The sequence below is a fragment of the Mustela erminea genome, chromosome 5 (genome assembly GCF_009829155.1).
Source record: "Mustela erminea isolate mMusErm1 chromosome 5, mMusErm1.Pri, whole genome shotgun sequence".
Classification (NCBI taxonomy): domain Eukaryota; kingdom Metazoa; phylum Chordata; class Mammalia; order Carnivora; family Mustelidae; genus Mustela; species Mustela erminea.
The window spans coordinates 116,996,621-117,014,127 of record NC_045618.1 but is presented as its reverse complement, the minus strand read 5'-3'; the positions used below and the strand labels follow the sequence as shown (position 1 = coordinate 117,014,127).

Genomic DNA, 17,507 nt, shown 5'->3' with positions numbered 1-17,507 from the left:
TGACAGATGTTGGCGAGGATGCGGAGAAAGGGGATCCCTTTTGTGCTGCTGGTGAGAATGCAAGCTGGTGCAGCCACTCTGGAAACCAGCATGGAGGTTCCTCAAAAAGCTAAAAATAGAGCTACCCTATGACCCAGCAATTGCACTACTGGGTACAAAATCATAATTCAAAGGGGCACTTGCACCTCAAATTTATAGTGGCAATGTCCATAATAGCCAAAATACGGAAAGAGCCCAAATGTCCAAGATGTCACACACACACGCACATGTGTGCGCATGTGCTTGCACATGCTGCGATGTTACTCAGCCATCAAAAAGAAGGAAATCTTGCCATTTGCAATGACATGCATAGAACTAGAGGGTATTACGCTGAGCAAAATAAGGCAGTCAGAGAAAGACAATTACCATATGATTCCACTCATATGTGGAATTTAGGAAACAAAACAGATGAACACAGGGGAAGGGAATGAGAAGTAAGAAAAACTGAGAGGGAAGCAAATCATAAAAGACTCTTAAATATAGAGAATACCCTGAGGGTTGCTGGGAGGGGAGATGGGTGGGGGATGGCTAAATGGGGGACAGGCATGAAGGCGGGTGCTTGTTGGCATGAATACTGGGTGTTGTAGGTAAGTGATAAATCATGAAATTCTACCCCTGAAACCAATACTTCACTCTATGTTAACTAACTTGAATTTAAGAAAGAAAAAGAAGTGTGAATATTTCCAAGGACCACATATTTCCTCAGCCAGTGCTCAGTGAGGGACCACCTTCCATGCCTTTATCAGGAAAGGAGAAGCCATTCTGTTCCTCCTGGGAGGGTCTCACTGTGCCTTCCCATATAGGACTAATAATCTTTGTCCCTGTCGGCTAAATCCCCACCTGACACTTCTTGCCTTGAGGCCACTTGGGAGAGAGACAGAATGGTGCCAAAGAGAAAGATGGCCAAACAGGGGACCTCAGGGGTTGAGGTGGGGAGGCAGTGTAAGAGTGCTGAAGGGTTGACCCTGACCCACAGTGGTGGGTTATGAAATAGAGCAGCCTGGCACGTCCCTCTGTGAACTCTATGAGCTTGTCCCTCCATCACCTGGGCTCTCGCTTCTCCCTCATCCAGGGGACAGGAATGGCTTCTCATTCTTTATTTCCCAAGCCTAGTTGGCCAAGGTCCAGTGTTTCAGTCAGAATTCTTGAGAGAAAAAGAACCAATAGGAGGCATATGTACACACACACCCATAAAGGGATTTATGTCACAGAATTAACTCAGGTGATTACAGGGACTGGCAAGTCTGAAATCTATAAAATGGCCAGGCAGGTTGGAAACTCTCCAGGCAAGAGCTGATGCTTCAGTCTTGAGGCAGAATTCTTCTCTAAAGGTCTTCAACTGATTAGATGAGGCCCACCAATGTACTCAAGCACAGTCTCCTTTACTTAAAGTCATATTGAAGGTAGATGTTAAGCACATTCACAAAATATCCACATGCTAGTACCTAGAATTTGTGCTTGATTAAATGGCTGAGCACTATAGCCTAGTCAAGTTGCCTCACAAAATTAACCATTCCATCCAGCATACAGCTCAGCAGTGACCACAGGACCAGATAGAGGTGAAGGGGGGGCATTCCAACCTTCCTCTAGGTCCATTGCTAGTTAGTGGGGACACTGGACCACTCACTGTTGGTAGGTCATCCAACCTCGCCTAGATCTGAATGTCCTTGGTGAGAGGTGTTCCATCAACTACCTTTCCCCAAGAACTACTTACTTACCTCATTGAACTTGAGGCTGACAAGGAGAAGAGTGTACTGAGTGTCCATATTGGAACTGATAGAGGTCCTTCCTGGCACGTCAGCACAGATTAATTTGAACTCTCTTGGCTAATTGATATTAATTTTTACTTCAGGTCAGTGAACTCCTAATGAGCAGAGTGGCCATGAAATTTATCATCCAGACTAGGATACTTTTGAGAGTGGAGGGGCACTGTTAATCATTCTGGACAGCAGATGTGAATCCGGATGGTCCTGGGGAAAGCAGAGCATATAGAAGACTTCATCATGGACATTGCTTCATCTTTTTTTTTTTTTTTTAATTTTTTAAAAATTTATTTATTCCAGAGAGAAAAAGAAGATGAGAGAGAGAGCAAGCACGAGATGGGGGGAGGGTCAGAGGAAGAAACAGACTCCCTGCAGAGCAGGGAGCCCTATGTGGGACTCGATCCCTGGACTCCAGAATCATGATCTAAGCCAAAGGCAGTCGCCCAACTAACTGAGCCACCCAGGTGCCCCACTTCTTTGTCTTCTTAAGAGCTCTTTTACGAGGAATTATTTTCTATGTCTGTGTTCCACGAGAGTTAATCAAGTCAACAATATGAGTGTTGTTGTGGTTGAATTGTGTCCCCCCCCCCCCCCGATCAAAAGATAGGTTGCGATCCTAATCCTTGGTTATGTCTGAATGTGACCTTTTTGGAAATAACGGTCTTTGCGTAGTCAGAAGGAGGTCACGCTGGGGTGGGCCGGGGAGGGGACCAGACATGAGAAAGCCATTTAGGATTCCTCCACCTGCTGCACCCCCCTGGACTGGCTTTGGTGTATTTCTTTCCGGTTCTTTTCTTTGGCTTATTTGTTCGTAGCTGCAATTTTGTGTGTGATTTTGTGTGTTTTTTTCATTAATGATTAGATTTATCTGTTTAGGCCCCCTCGTCTATTGTTGTGGCAACCCTAACGAGCTCACATACCTCATTTCTTTTTTTTTTTTTTTAATTTAAAGTCAATTTAATGAACATATGGTGTATTATTAGTTTCAGAGGTAGAGTTCGGGGATTCATCAGTTGCGTAGAACACCCCGTGCTCCTCACACCACGTGCTCTCCTTCATGCCCGTCAGTCAGTTACCCCAGCCCCCGACCCCTCTCCCCTCCAACGACCCTCAGTTTGTTCCCTATGGTTAAGAGCCTCTTATGGTTTGTCTCCCTCTCTGGTTTTGTCTTTTGTTTTTCCTTCCCTTCCCCAATGTTCATCTGCTTTGTTTCTTAAATTCTACCTATGAGCGAGATCATACGGAATTTTTCTTGCTCTGACTGACTTGTCTCACTTAGCCTAAGATGCTCTAGTTCCATCCACGTTGCAAATGCCCAGATTTCGTTGTTTTCGATGGCTGAGTAATACTCCAGTGTGTGTGTGTGTGTGTGTGTGTGTGTGTGTGTGTATCCCTTCATCTTTATCCGTTTATCTAATTTCTAAATGAGTTTCCTCGTGGACATGAGTTTTATTCAGCCCATTCTAGGGGACATATTTAGCTTGGTGTTCTTGGGTTGGAAGTGGGGACGAGCAGCAGGGAAGCCGGCCCTCGCTGGCCAAGCTCTGATCATCTGGGCCTGTCATGGTTGGGCTTCCTGGGCTTCCAGACACATGAGTCGGAGTCCTGCTGTCCTGTATGCTGTGGCCATGTCCATGTGTCCCTCTGGGCTCTTAATCCCATTGCTAAGTAGCTGTGATGCTGAGTAAAGCCCTTGATGTCCCTGGACTTCAGTGTCCTTTTCTTCCCTTTAAAATAGGGGCTTAGGTGCTTCTCATGATCAGGACAAGGATGCTCAGCATCAGGCCAGGGAGGGAGGGAGGGACGGCAGTGTTGGATTCGATGTTGCCCCTGTGATTTTGGTAAGCCTGTGCCCTGTCCTCGGTGCAGGACCCCGGGGCCAGGTAGCATCTAGAGCCTCTTCCAGCCCTAAAATCCCACGGGGGTTGCTCCCAGAGAGAGCAGTCCTCCTGCTGGATCTTCCAGTCATATCTTTATTTCTTTGCGGTGCTTCATCTCTTTCGAAATGTGCTGGGGGAAAAAAAAAAAAGAGAGAGAGAGGATTTTTAAGCTCCTTTTAATGCTGGTTAGGCCAGTGATTTAATTATTTTTGCTCCTGGTGGAGACACGAGGGTGATGGTATAAAACCTAGACATCTCAGCTATTGCCCATGAAAGGTATAAAATTCTTTGCGAAGTTATTTTAAATCATAGAATTGGGGGGGGGAATCACGATTTTTTTCTTTTTCTTTTCTTTTTTTTTTTTTTTTTGCTTTTGGTTTCTGGCACTCGGGTGGTTTCTAAAACACATAAGTTGAAATGATGGAAGTTTGAAACTATTTCAATTCCTTCCGCGTCCACACAGTCTAGCTTACATCGTTTCAGAATAAACGTCAGGGCTCCGAACGTGGGGTTATTTTTAACCGAGGTAGAAAGCAGAGAGGGAGCGAGAAAGAGAATGGCGTGTTTGGAGGCGATATTTTTTTTCTGTTTTGAAAAATTCACTTCACAGTTTATATTCCGCAAAGAGAGTCAGCTGATTGAAAGGTTGAAGAAAGATCTGCCTTTTTAAAAAAAAAATTTTTTTTATTAACGTATAATGTATTATTTGCCCCAGGGGTACAGGTCTGTGAATCATCAGGCATACACACTTCACAGCACTCACCCTAGCACATACCCTCCCCAATGTCCATCACACAACCACCCTCTCCACACTTCCCCTCCCCCCAGCCATCCTGTTTTGTCAGATTTAGAGTCTCTTAAAGATCTGCCTTTTATGGAGGCACATTTCTGTCAAACCCTTTGCTCCTAGGGAAGGTCACAGCTTAGCATCCAGGCAGCACCTTGGAAGGCCAGAGCCGAGGAAGCAGGGCCGGCCAGCCCGCCTCTGGGGCATCCCTTGGGCAGAGCTCATTCTAGCAGGTTTGTGTCCAAAGGCTCATTCACCCCACGGATGTTTCCCGAACACCCAGCTGGTGCCAGCACCTGGCGGCTCACAGGCTCGCGTGGAGCCAGCGTGGGAGGGCAGGTGGCAGGTGGCAGGTGGTGACAGGAGGAGGTGAGAGATGGTGGGGCCGCCCTGTGCCACCAGTGTGGGCATTTATCCTCAGAGCAACTGGGAACCGTTGAAGGGCTTCAAGCTCCCCGTGCCTGGGAAGGAGCTGGTCTGGCTGTGGGCGGAGCACAGAAGGGGGCAGGTCTAGAGAAGACACGCACTGGAGAGGCTGATGGAGCTGGAGAGGTGGGTGGACTCAAGCCACATGGGAGGTGAGGTTGCCAGGACCCTGTGCATGGGGCATGGCTGAAGGTGGGCAGAGGGCTGAAAGCAGTCAGCGCTCCGTACAGGAAATAGAAGCCCTTCTCCACATTTTACACAGAAAGGAATTTCAGGGAACAATGTGCTTATGAAATTGTAAGAAGAGCTAAAGGAACAGGATCTGGAAAGGGGAAGATCAAGTTCAAAGAGAACCTTGGCAGGAATAAGGAAATGTGTCCTGTTGCCAGGAAAGCCTCTCTACTTTTATACCTCTGTAGCCAAGGTTGTCAGAGGAGGAACTCCTCTGCCTCTTGTCCTTCCTCCTAGTCTTCTAGGTTGGCAGAACCTACTTCTCACGCAGAGCCCCAGCTTCAAGGTTGTCCAGACTCCACAGAACAGGGAACAGAGATGGTATGTGTGACCGTGCAATGCATAGCCTCGTGCACTGTACTGGCGTCCCTGATGGGAAGGCTCATGGAAACTGGGTGCCAGTTAGCCCTGTCCACCCATCACAGAGCATGGGGGAGGAGGAGGAACAGACACCAGGATTTCTTTCATGCAAACCAACATGGATGGTGGACCACTCACTGGGGACAGGTTTCAGGTATTTCGAGGATGGTGAAGGTGTGACATTTAGTTGGTAGCTGGGTGGGTTAGGTCTTGAACTTGGGAAAGATTGGGATTTGGAAGAAGTCTGCAGAGATTAGGAAGTCAAAACCAAGATCATGTGGGGAAGGTGCATAGATGGAGAGAAGAGGGCTTGGGGAAGAGCTCTGTGAATCACAGTATTTGGGGTTCCATGAGGGAGGGGCCTCTAAAGGCCACTGGGCAAGTGAGGAGAGTGGGGGAGTCCAAGAAACTAAGAGAGAACATCGTGTGGAGGTGGGATGACACAGCAACATGGGTGAATATTGATGCGTTTTGTCCAGTGAAAGAGGCCAGACCAAAATGGGCAGAAGAGACCAGAAGGCAAGGCAGCATCTTGTATGATTCCATTGATATGACATCTTGGGAAAGGCAAACTGTAGGGAAAGAAAACACACCAGTGGTGGCTAGGAGTTGGGGTACAGAGGGGCATTGATTGCAAAAAGCACAAGGGAATTTTGGGGGTGATGGAATGTTCTGTCTTGGGATGTGATGGGTCACTCTCAAGACCCATGGGAGTGTATGTCCCAAAGAATGAATTCTATATGTAACTTGGGTCAGTGGGTGGGTGGATATATTGCTCATTCATTCATATGTTCATACATCCATAAACAGGAAGTGATCAGTTTTATTAAATGTTTCAGGTAGGTTGAGGAGAGGAGTGACAGGTTTTCCCAGATCCACGGAGTAATGGACAAGACCTCTGCCAGGCTGGGCCATGGACTGTCAGCAGAATTGGCCTACGGCCTGCGTATGCAGCCCTCTTTTCAAAAGCACAACGTCTTGCCCTGGCCCTTAGAGCTTCAGGAGGACAGAGCCTGTCCTTGGATAAAGGAGGCATTTGTCCCAATGTGTCTCTGTTTCAGATACCATGCTCTGAGATAAAGAGCCCGGCGTTGGCTGGGCAAATCCAGCTTCTCAGGTCCTCCATTTCCTCCTCAAGAGAATGGCGATGTGGGACCGATGTGGCAGATGGAAGGGCTTTGAAAGATTTGTAATGCCTTCTTCAAGACTTGATGTGGGTGCCCCACTCTCCATGGGCTTCCTGCTCACGCCCCCTCGGGTCAGTAACCTGCCTGGCTGGCTTCCCTCACCACCATCCCTGCAAGCTTCTCACTGTCTCTCAATCATTTGCTTACTTGTCCTACTGCCTCCAGCCCCTTGTGGCCCATCTGCGACACTCGTAGTAAATGCTTGTGCCTGGCGCACGGTGATGCTCGAGAAGTATGTATTGATCTATATGCTTTCAGGGTCAGGGTATTTGCCATCTCAACATCCTGCTGTTCTCTGGATGACTTTGGCTTTCTCTGAAAGTCAAGTCACCCTCCAAGAGGAAGAGTGCCAAGCCCACAGGTGCCTCAGGCTCCCGTCTGCCCTTTCCCAGAAGGCCCGACACCTATTAGCAAATACTTGTTGAACAAATTAATACATTTTGAAAATGAGCAGCGTTGTTGGCAGAAGTGCGGAGCCTTGAAAGGGCAAGACTGACTCAGGGATTCTGAAATACAATGACATCATCCGTGTAAGTTTGTCAACAGAAAAGGTCAAGTGTGCCCCAGGGGTCTCGTTTATAGGGTGTTAGCCAGGTAGCTGGTGGTGCAGAGGGGGGTTGCAGGTGCTTCTGTTCCCATGGGCCTTACAGTTTCCCCTCTGATGTCCAGGAAGGCACCTGATGGGAAAGATACCCCCCCCACACACACATATATACATGCACACACAGCTCCCACCTGCCCACACATAGTAGAGTTGGATGAATGGGAGGGAGGCCGACATCTGAGGAATAAGCAGAAGGATGTGTTCAGAACCACAAGTAATGGAGAAGCTGGTTCTGGGCACCAAAGTCCAAAGGAGAGAATCTTAAAAGGGAGGTGGGCAGAGGCTGCTGTGTCTTTGGCAACTGTCCTTCCCCTCCTCTTCCCTGGGCTCCCCCCATCCCCATCCCCCAGTGTCAGGGTGCTGGGATCATCCCTAGTTTCCACCAGCAGATGCATCTCTTCCCTTTCCCCACACCCACCCCTGCCAGATTTCTGCAGCTTAAAGGCTCAGGCATGACCTCAAAAGCCATGCGTGCCTGCCCCCTTGATTCCTCTGGTGAGGATTTGAGCAGACCAGTGGCTCGGCCCCTTGCAGCCGTGCAAGCGTCGTGCCCTTGAACATGGCCCAGGGGTTCCTGATCCCAGCAAGCCCAGGAGGAGAGTTTTTCTCAGGAAGCTGGGATTAAGCGGACCCAGCATCTAGATCCTGGTCTGATCTCATGTGCTATCTCCTGCTCTTCCCCCACTAAGCTGGTTTTGTCTCCCCTTTTGCTTTCACAAACCCAAGGCTCAGCCCCGGAGCCACGGCAACAGCCTTGTGTCAAGGGTAGGGTCTGTAGGACAGCCGCCTAATGGGCTGAGTGCTGAGTGTCCTTTAACCCTTACAGCAGCCGGTTGGCGGGGGTGGGGGTGGGGGAGTTGGGGGGGCAGGCTCTGCAGTGATCCCCTCTTAGAGACAAGAGGACAGCCTCAGAAGTGTTAAGCGGCTTGCAAAGGTCCTGCAAGTAACACACAAGGGGCAGAGGCCCTTCCTGGACCCTGCCGGCTGCTTCTAGAACCCGCATACTGAGCAGCTCCATACACTGTGTGTGGTTTTGAAGTTGCTGCTGTTGGTGACAGAGGTGGGATGGACAGCATTCCTGCTGGGTGTGCTCCATGGCCTGTACCCCAGATGTCAGTTTCTAGAAGATTTGATTCCTGAACCAGGAAGCGGACTGGTCTCTGCTACCAGCTGCCAACTGGGAAAAGCAGTATGGCCATTATGACCTGTAGCAACCACACAGACACAGTGACCATTCTACCAGCTCACGTGGCAGCAGGGTGCCACTGAAGAAATGGAAGGACAGACTCAGCCAGGGTCCCGAAAGCTTGTGGGTCATTGTGCCAAGACTCCAGTTCAGGTCTTCTTTCCCGCTTTGCCATGGGATGTCCCTCTGTGTGAGAGATAGCCCCTAATGCCAAACAAGGAACATGGGGTCCCACGGTGAGTCCAGGCTTCTATAGCTGGGGTCCCTGAGCTGGTTGCTTTCCCCTCTGAGTCTCACAGCGTTGGACATTTATGGCTGCAGGACCTGCCTCATGGGTTCGGGATATGTCCAGAAGACTCGGGTGGGTACAGAGGTCAATGGGTCATGGGCAGCTGATAGCTTTGCTGGTAACTCTGTCTTGGCTGGCAAAATTAATTCCTGGATGGCTTGCCCTCCCCTCTGCCACCATCCAGTTTCTATGCAGGGTTGCAAAGCAAGCTTGGTACAGTGGCTGAACCAGTAGAAGCCTGCTCCTACCAAGGACAAAGCCATTTATCATCCATATCTCTCCCCTGCTGGAGCCCAGATGATATGTCCTCACAGCAGAAATGCACATTACTTTCTTCTAATTTTCAAAAGAATTCCCAGGATTGAATAAATCAGCAGCTCTCAGCCCACTGTCTTGGAGAATCAGGAACCATCTCTAATTTTCAGGGCAGAAGCATCTATTGATCTGCCTTGAAATACCCCAGACTGTTGGATTTCTCCTGGAAAAATGTCCGGCCCCAGGAATGCCAAGCATCCCCCCACCGCCTTATAATGAGCGTCTCTGAGCCCGCAGACCTGGGAGCAGGTCCCCGCTCTTGAAATGACAGCAGTGGTTCTATTAAAGAATTTTGATTACAGGAAAAAAATAAGTGAAAGAATCCATATTTCATTAAAGTTGCTTGTTTTAAAGTGGGAACGTTTTCTGGGTGTCTGGGGAAGCTGATGTTTTCTAGGCCTTGCGGGAGAATCTAGTCTTAGAAAACAAGATTTTCCACGTAAGGGAGAAAATCATCACTCTCAGAGCTGAAGGCCAAATTGTATTTACAGAGAAAGGATTTTTTTTTTTTTTTTTTTTTTTTGTCCTGGAAGTTTCTTTGCGAGCCTTTATGGAGCACCCACCATGAAGCTGTTGTCCTTTTTAGGTGTTTAAGCGGTTTGTGAGGGTAATAAGAGCATCCTAATAGGATGAGAAGATATAGATAGGCATTTTTATTCGTATTTTAACATTTTTTAGTTCAATCAACTGTTAAAGTGTTTTGGGAACCCACTGCAATGTCAGGCCTGGCTAAGGCACAGAGGATGTAATAATACAGGGCAGTGTGGATCCCTGCCTTCCAGAAGCTTCCATTCTAGCTGATGGGATGAAGACGTGGGGCTATGGGAGTGTCCAACTAAGGACTTGCATAAATGACTTCAGTCATCTCATCCATCGGTCATCTCGAAGGGGGGAGTGAGGTGAGAAGGAATTATTCCTTCATTCCCTGTGAACTTCCTGAGACCAAGAAGCAAATAAGTTGCTCAGATCCCTCGGGAGTGTTAGGGGTGATACCATAGAATCTGAGTGTGTGATTCCTAATGCAGAAGGCTCTGCATGTCACAGAGCCACCCACTGTCTAGGATGATGAAAGCCCATAACAGGTACCCACCCCAACAGGAGCATTCTTGGGGCCAAAGGAGGGACTGTGACGTGGAACTCGATGACCCAAGATGGCGGTGTGCCAGTGGTAGCCTCTCTCCCTTTGATCATGTTCCCTATGTGTGTGGTTCTGCCGAGAGTATATCCAACTAGGGGGACGGCAGTTTTTCCTCCATGTGCCAGCACTGCCATCCCCAACCCAGCCGATGTCACTTGACCACTTTGGGGATCTTGAGATGGATATTCTTCCATCATGGGTGGAAGGAGAGGTCGAGAGGCGGAGTCAGTGGGCCTGGGCGGAGCTAGAAGTGCTTTGCCGGAGAACACCTGTCCCTGAGCTCTGGGAGGGTAGACGGGACCAGAAATGACTCTGGTGTGAGAGGATTCTGACTTGGCAGTGGCCAGAGAATCATATTGCAGAATCCTGGGAGGGCACATCTGAAATTCGCCACAGGCTGGAAATGTTTGAAAAAGTGAGGCATATTATTAAGGTCCATCTTACCATTTTACTGATGGTGAAACTGAGGTACACGGAGGTTAAGGAACTGTCCATGTAGACACGGCTGTGAACATTCGAGGCAAGATCTGAACCTCATGGCAGTGTGAGTACAGAGAACCTGCCCTCCCGAGCGGGACTGACCGTCTCCAGCCTCTGCCTGACTGCCAACGGGACTGTGTTTGTAGCAGATCCAAGTGGGGGTTGAAGCCACTGGGAACCCAGCTGTCTGCTGGGAATGTCATCACAATCCTCGGACAAAGCGAGGAACCATCCCCTGATTTCTCTTTTTGGTGTATTTTGACATTTTTCTACTTTGCTTTCCTCTAACATCTTCATTGAGATAGAACTCCCATACCATACAATTTATCTATTTAAGGTATATAATTGGGTGACTTTTAGGGTGTTGGTAGTTGGGCAAACATCATCACAATTTTAGGACAATTTCATAAACCCCGGAAGAAACCCTGCACCCTTTAACAGTTATCCCCCAAACCATTCTGCTTTCCAGCCCTAGGCAACCACTAATCTACCTCAGTTTCTCTAGATTTGCCTCTTCTGGAATTTTATATTAATGGAATCTTACAATATGTGGTCCCGCGGGATGGAGTCCTCTCAGCATCACGTTTTCGTCTGTGAGGGTTCCTCTGTGTTGTTCCATGCATCCGTGCTTTGTCTTTGTATGGCTGAATATTCCCTTGTATGGGAATATTCCACATTTGGAATAGACCACATTTTATTTACCCATTTATTCACTGATGGGTGTTTGGGTTGATTCCATATTTTGGTGCTTATGAATAATACTGCCATGAACATCCCCATGCAAATTTTGTGTGGACATGTTCTCACTTCTCTTGCGCAGATACTGGGGACTAGACTTGCTGTGTTGTGTTGTAACTCGATGTTCAACCTTTTTGAGAACTGCCAGACAGTCCTGCCACAGTGGCTGTACCCCCTGACCAGTTATGAGGGTTCCAACCACTCTGTGTCCTTGCTAATATTTGTTATTATCTCTCTTGGCCATCCTAGTGGGTAGGAAGTGTTTCATATGTTTTAAAAAAATTGCAAGGGATATGTTAAATTAGGTCAATTCCAAGTTTCTAGAGCATCTGTAGATAATTCGGTACTCAGCAATGTTTTCCGAAGAGCGCGGGCGTGCTGTGGACGTGGGAGCTGTAGCTGGCTGGCCCCCTCCTGGGGTAGCTGAAAGCCTAGCAGGTTCTCCAGATCCACAGGGGACTCTCACGCTGCCAGTGAGGCCATCACGGGACCCACTGATAACTAACCCCCTGCTGTGTCCTCTTGTCTTCCAGCGATTCACGAGTTCCCCACAGACCTGTTCTCCAACAAGGAGCGACAACACGGAGCCGTCCTGCTGCATATCCTCGGTGTAAGTGGCCTGGGTGGGATAGGCTATTCCTTCACCTCAGGCAGCCAGAGCGTGTCTGCAGAGCACGAACAAGCCATAGCACGTCAAAGATGTCCCTTCCTTGTAAGATGACATCTGGGAGAACAGGTGCTGGACCCATTTTAACCACAAAAAACCAGAGTCTTAAAGATGTCGGGTGACTGGCTCTGTGTTGCCCAGCAAGTGACCCCAGAGCCAAGACAAGACTCCCAAGTCTTCCTGGGCCCCATTTTCTGCTTTCCTGAAAAGGGAGTGACAGCATCTTTCCTAGCCATGCGAAAACATTCCCAGCCATGCGTGAGTGTGAGTAAAGTGCACTAGACATTGCACAACAGATAAGAAGTGCTCTGTGCACGCTTGCTGCCACAATTCCCATGATCCTCCACTCCCACTCCACATCTCACCACCTTGACGTAACCATAGTTTAAAACTTCGGCGCACCCTTTCTCAAATTTCCCTCTGTCTTCAGATGAGACTTGACGACAATGGTGGAATCCTCAGACACCAATTTAAAAAGGACTAGTGGGTCCAAACCTCAAGTACAGGCAAAAGTTGCTCTTCTCTGACAAGAGTAAGCAAACTGCAGCCTGAAGCCATGGCTGTTGTTTGTAAATAAAGTTTTATTTGAATATGGCCCTTCCCATCATTTCTGTATTCTCTGTGGCTGCTTTTGTGCTTCAGTCCCAAAGTAGGTATAATACAGTGACGTGGTCCACAAAGCCAAAAATATTTACTGTCTGTCCCGTTGCAGAAAAGGTTCGCCAGTCCTTTTGTATGGTGTGGAGAAACGAAAGTGCTCGCGATTTGCTTTTCCGCTTGGGACACGGCAGATTTTCCTTTAATTAGGTTCCCTGACCACCCAGCACTATTTGCTTCTATAAGCCCCACCAAGTATTAGCCTTTGCAAGAGAGAATTCAGAAAGCGAAAGCTGGGATTCTTGCGGAGAGAGTAGCCCCCTGAGAATGATGAATGAGTGAAGTTTTAATTAACAGGATAAACCGTTAATGACAGTGAAAGTTGTAGGCAAATATTGGATGACAGGCCTGTGTATTTCCGTAAGAGAGTTATTATCTTTCTAGTTCCCCTGGATTTCCCACGCCCTCCTCTTTCACTGAGAGGCTGTGGGTTTGGCAAATTAATCCCATAGCTCTAGGGCTCTGCCTCAGGAAAGTCTCGGCATTGCTAAGACAAAACCTTCTCTCCCGAACCTGAAAACACCTCAGGGTTTTTGCAGGAGCCTTTAGAGCAGACATGAGCCAAACGATGGTTAGAGGACCAAATCTAGCCCACCTCCTGATTTTTATAAATAAAGTTTTATTGGAATCCTGCCACACACACACCATGTTCTATTCTACAGCCACAGAATCATTGTGACAGAGACTGTGTGACCTGTCAAGACCGAAATATTTACTGTCTGACTGTTTCAGAAAAACTTTGCTGACACCTTCTTTAAGAGAAAGACAAGGCGCAAGCTTTGGAGCCAGTTTTTATGTGCAGCGCTAGGAACGTTCTCAAAGCTGCCCAGCCAGAGTGGTGGGGACCGACTTGGCCTCCTTTTCTCTTACGTGTTTCCAAGGCCATCAGGAGAGCTATGCAGCCTCCCCTTCTCCTGGTAGAGGATGTTGTGGAAATTCCTGGGGGTATGAACTCAAGTCTGTATCCTGAGATTTTCACAGCAGGATCTCTCTCCCTTCACCTATAACCCCCATTATTTGTTTCTTTTTGCTTCCCCTCCCCCCACACCAAAAGGTAATGAGTCAGATCCAAGGACAGCCATGCTTGGACTGCAGAAGACACCTGCCTCAGGCCACAGCTGGTAGATCTTCCAGTCTATTTAATCACAATTCATTGGTGTGCTACTCCAACAACTTCACAGTTGTTCTTGCTGAAGCAGCCCAGCCTTTCCCAGTTTTGTGAACAGAGCATCTGTATCACTTTGTCTTTGAAGAAAGAAATGGTTCCCTCAGCCTTCAGCACAAAGTCCCATCTGTCCATGGGCCCTGGGCATGGCCTGTCCTTCCAACCTCACATCCTCTGTCTTCCACATCACTATCACTCTGGTCTACCTGCATAAGTGACCTTGCTGTTCCTCATGGACATCAAGCTCACTCCTACCTCAGGGCCTTTGCACTGGCCTTTCCCCCAACAGTTACACATTATTTGTCTATTTGCCCCACTAAGGTCAGTTACAGGAGGCAGAGGCATTTCCTGGCAGGTTAGCCATGGATCCCTGATGCCTAGAATAGTGCCTGGCCCATGGGTTGAGTTGAGTGGAAAGATGAACAGGACAGGGATATATAAAACCATGTATATAAAACCACTTGGAAACTACTGATCTGTTCTCACTCTGTCATCAAACAGATGAAGGGACTGAGCCCTGGAAATGTGACTTATCCAAAGGCACATGGCAAATCAGTCCCAGAATAAGCATTAGCATCTGGACGCTTTGTTCCATGAAACTCTGTGTGTGAATGGCTTGTGTATTTTAACTTCTGCCACCATTAGGTAGCAACCCAGGAACTGCTGGCTCGCTTGCTCACTGCCATTCATTCCAGCAGTGAGTGGCCGGGTGGTTGGAGGGAAATGGTGCCTTCACTAAAATGAAGGGGGAGGATCAGGATTGTTCTTAGTTTAAACTCTTAAACTGTTGATTCTAAATGCTTTCCTTCTTAGCCCTAAGGCTTAGAGCTTGCCTTTTGAGAGCAGCCTGAAATGGTGCAGGGGAGAGAGCTGGTGCTTTGCAAAGAGAAAAAGGAGCCCAAGACCACGTGGCCTGAGCTCTCATCCCCTTTGTTGCCAGCACATTATTTCCCCTCCCTGGGACTCAGTTTCCCCATTTGCTCTTGAGGGAGCAGATCTCTGTGGTGTTGGAATTTTCCTGTGTCTCTCTCTGTGCACCCGGCCTCTGCCTTGGCAGTGTGTGACAGCTGCCTGGTTCGGGACGTGACATCGGGCCAGCCACGCCTCCTGGGCAGCAGGTGCATTTGCTGACCATCTCCCCCATTTCCTCCTCAGGCTCTGTACATGTTCTATGCCTTGGCCATAGTCTGTGATGACTTTTTTGTTCCGTCTCTGGAGAAGATCTGCGAGGTAAGTAGGGGGGGACTTGGGATGTCACAGAAAAGCCAGGCTGGGGCTGGGGGGCCTGGGGCAACCAAGGACATGGGACTCGTCAGGGCCAGATGGAGAAGGACCAAGCAGGGAGCACTCTGGTGGTGACGACTGGCCATGCACTTACTGTGGCCATGGCAAAGCCTGGCTTTGACATCCCCAGAGCGGAGTCGGCAGGGGCCATTCTCTCCCTGATTTGGTCTCCCACGTGCCATCGGCGCCCGGGGCCTCTGGTTTCCCAGCAAGCTGTCACTGGTGAAGCTAAACCTGCCCCTTAAGGAGCATTTCCCACAAGCTGCAGGTGGCGGGGACCAGGTGGGGATCCGTGTCTCGGGGGAGGATCCAGAGGCTGAGCAAAGAATGCCCTTTGGTCCAGTGCTTGCAGGCTGACGTTTTCTCCTCCTCATTGTTTTGTGAGCTTTTGACTTTCTTATCTTCTCTCTTCTCACATGTAAGACTCCAGTGCTGGGGCGCCTGGCTGGCTCAGTCAGTAGAGCGTGAAACTCTCGATCTCAGGGTTGTGAGTTCAAGCCCCTCATGGAGTGTAGAGATTAAAAATAAAATATTTTTTTTAAAAAATTTTTAAAAGGCTCCAGGGTGTCTCTCTGTTCTGCCTTACCCTTGGCCGCTAACCAAGAAAGGATAACTACTTCCGCTTCCAGCACCTACTATGTGCAGACCGCTCTGGGCTTTGGTACACTTTGTCCCCCGTGAAATCTCCTACCTGTTTGAAGACATGTCGTTGTTGTGACATCTGCAGCTGGAGGCAGAGCTTGTTAGGGCAGGGGCTTCCTTGCTGCTGAGCACAGAATAGGGCCTCCTGAGGAGCGAGGAATGTGGCAGCAGGTGCAAAGGCCTTCCCCTCCCCCAGTCTCCCCTCGCTCATCTCTCCATCTTCCCCCGACTCAGACTGAACCGTGGGTCAATGAGCGAGTTGAGCCAGAGAAAGAGTGTATGGAGAGAATCAGGAGATGGCCTCTGGGGATGGGTGACCAATGCACAGGACAGTGTCCAGTGGAAAGGCCCCTCCAGGTTACCTGTCTCTGTAAGGACACAGACGTGAGCAAAGGGGGATGGTCCTGGCCCTATGGGCAAGTCCTCTGGAAGGGGCTCAGTAAGAGTCATCAAAGGACTGAAGAGCCAGAAGGAGGAATGCAATGTGTCTGTTGGGGAGAAGCCTAGGAGGGCTTCATGGAAGAAGTGGTATCTGATCTAAACTTCTGAAGTGGTCAGGATTTCTCCAAGCAGAGAGGGCAAGGAAGGGCATTCTAGGAGGAAAGAATAGCTCAGGTGAAGACAGAGCCTTCACCTGAGTTTGTAATGGTTTGTAATGTGCTAGAAGATACCGGAAATGCTCTGATGGCAGATCATTTTCTGTGGAACCCTCTCCTGATCAATGAGGTCAGGGTGGCCGGGCTTCTGCCCTGGGGGGTCAGTGCTGGACAGAAGCCCAGAGCTCCGACCCCTCTGAGGGACTGCTTCCTGTAGCAAGGTCAACAGAGAGATTGTGCTGACCCCAGACTGCCCAGGGTACTTGGGAGGGTGGGTGCAGGAGGAGACTGAGCTCTGCCCAGATGCCTTCTGGGCACCATAGAGTAAGTGCCTTCAAGTTCAGGTTCAGGGAGACCCAGAATCTTCATGGCTTTTCCCAGCATCCAAAGCCCCCAACAGCATATTCTCGATCAGAGGATGGGCCTCTGTGGCTGGAGCATGGCCTTGCTAAGGAGAGTGTGCCTTATCAGAGATCCAGCCTCATCCCCGGAACTAGGTTGTCTGGGTCTTTGAGTCCGTGAGCAGCCAGGCATCGGGGCTACCACGGAGAAGGTCTTCTGGAATGCAAGGGCCAGACTGTGCCTCTGGGACCTCTAGGTCCCACAGCCCTGAATTGGGCAAGTCTGCGTGGTACCCAAGTTCTGCATGGGCCCTGGAGACGGCTGCTGGCTGAGCGTCACTGTGTCCCAGACTCAGAGTTAGGCACTGGCAATCCAGAGGTGAAAAAGACCAACCTTCACTGTCCAGTGGGGAAGGCACAAGCATAGTCCTCAGACCCTCATTGGGTGGTTTGTGTTTCATTGATTGGAGGACCAGACTCTTCCACTGGTCCAAGGGGAACAGCTGACTCTGGGGGTACAGTTCGAGAGGTGACCTCATTTAGGGGCTTGGCGATTGAGCAGAAAGTGACAGGGGAAGGGGACAGGGGACTTTGGGTGGGATGGCCCACAGAGTAGCAGGAGGCATGTGCTGAGGGTGCCGGGAGACGACACGGCCAGCCCAGGTGCCCGACTCTGGCCACAGCAGTCCCCCACGCTTGCCATGATCGTGGGCGTGTCCGGTGGCTGTGTCC

The 17,507-nt window shown here is 49.3% G+C and overlaps 1 protein-coding gene across 5 annotated transcripts in view; it reads left to right on the top strand.

Annotated features, from left to right (window-relative positions):
* Nucleotides 1-17,507, top strand: part of SLC24A4 (solute carrier family 24 member 4) — a 180,509-nt gene that overhangs the window by 105,024 nt on the left and 57,978 nt on the right. For 4 of the 5 annotated variants that reach the window (XR_004286066.1, XM_032344630.1, XM_032344629.1 and 1 more), the window contains exons 3-4: nucleotides 11,957-12,033; nucleotides 15,068-15,142. Coding sequence is in view for 4 of the 5 variants with exons in the window: in XM_032344630.1 (XP_032200521.1) it covers nucleotides 11,957-12,033; nucleotides 15,068-15,142 (152 nt within the window). In the remaining variant the exon portion in view is untranslated. Of the gene's footprint in view, nucleotides 1-4,986; nucleotides 5,022-11,956; nucleotides 12,034-15,067; nucleotides 15,143-17,507 lie in introns of those variants that run through there. The other variant, XM_032344631.1, reaches the window with a different exon arrangement.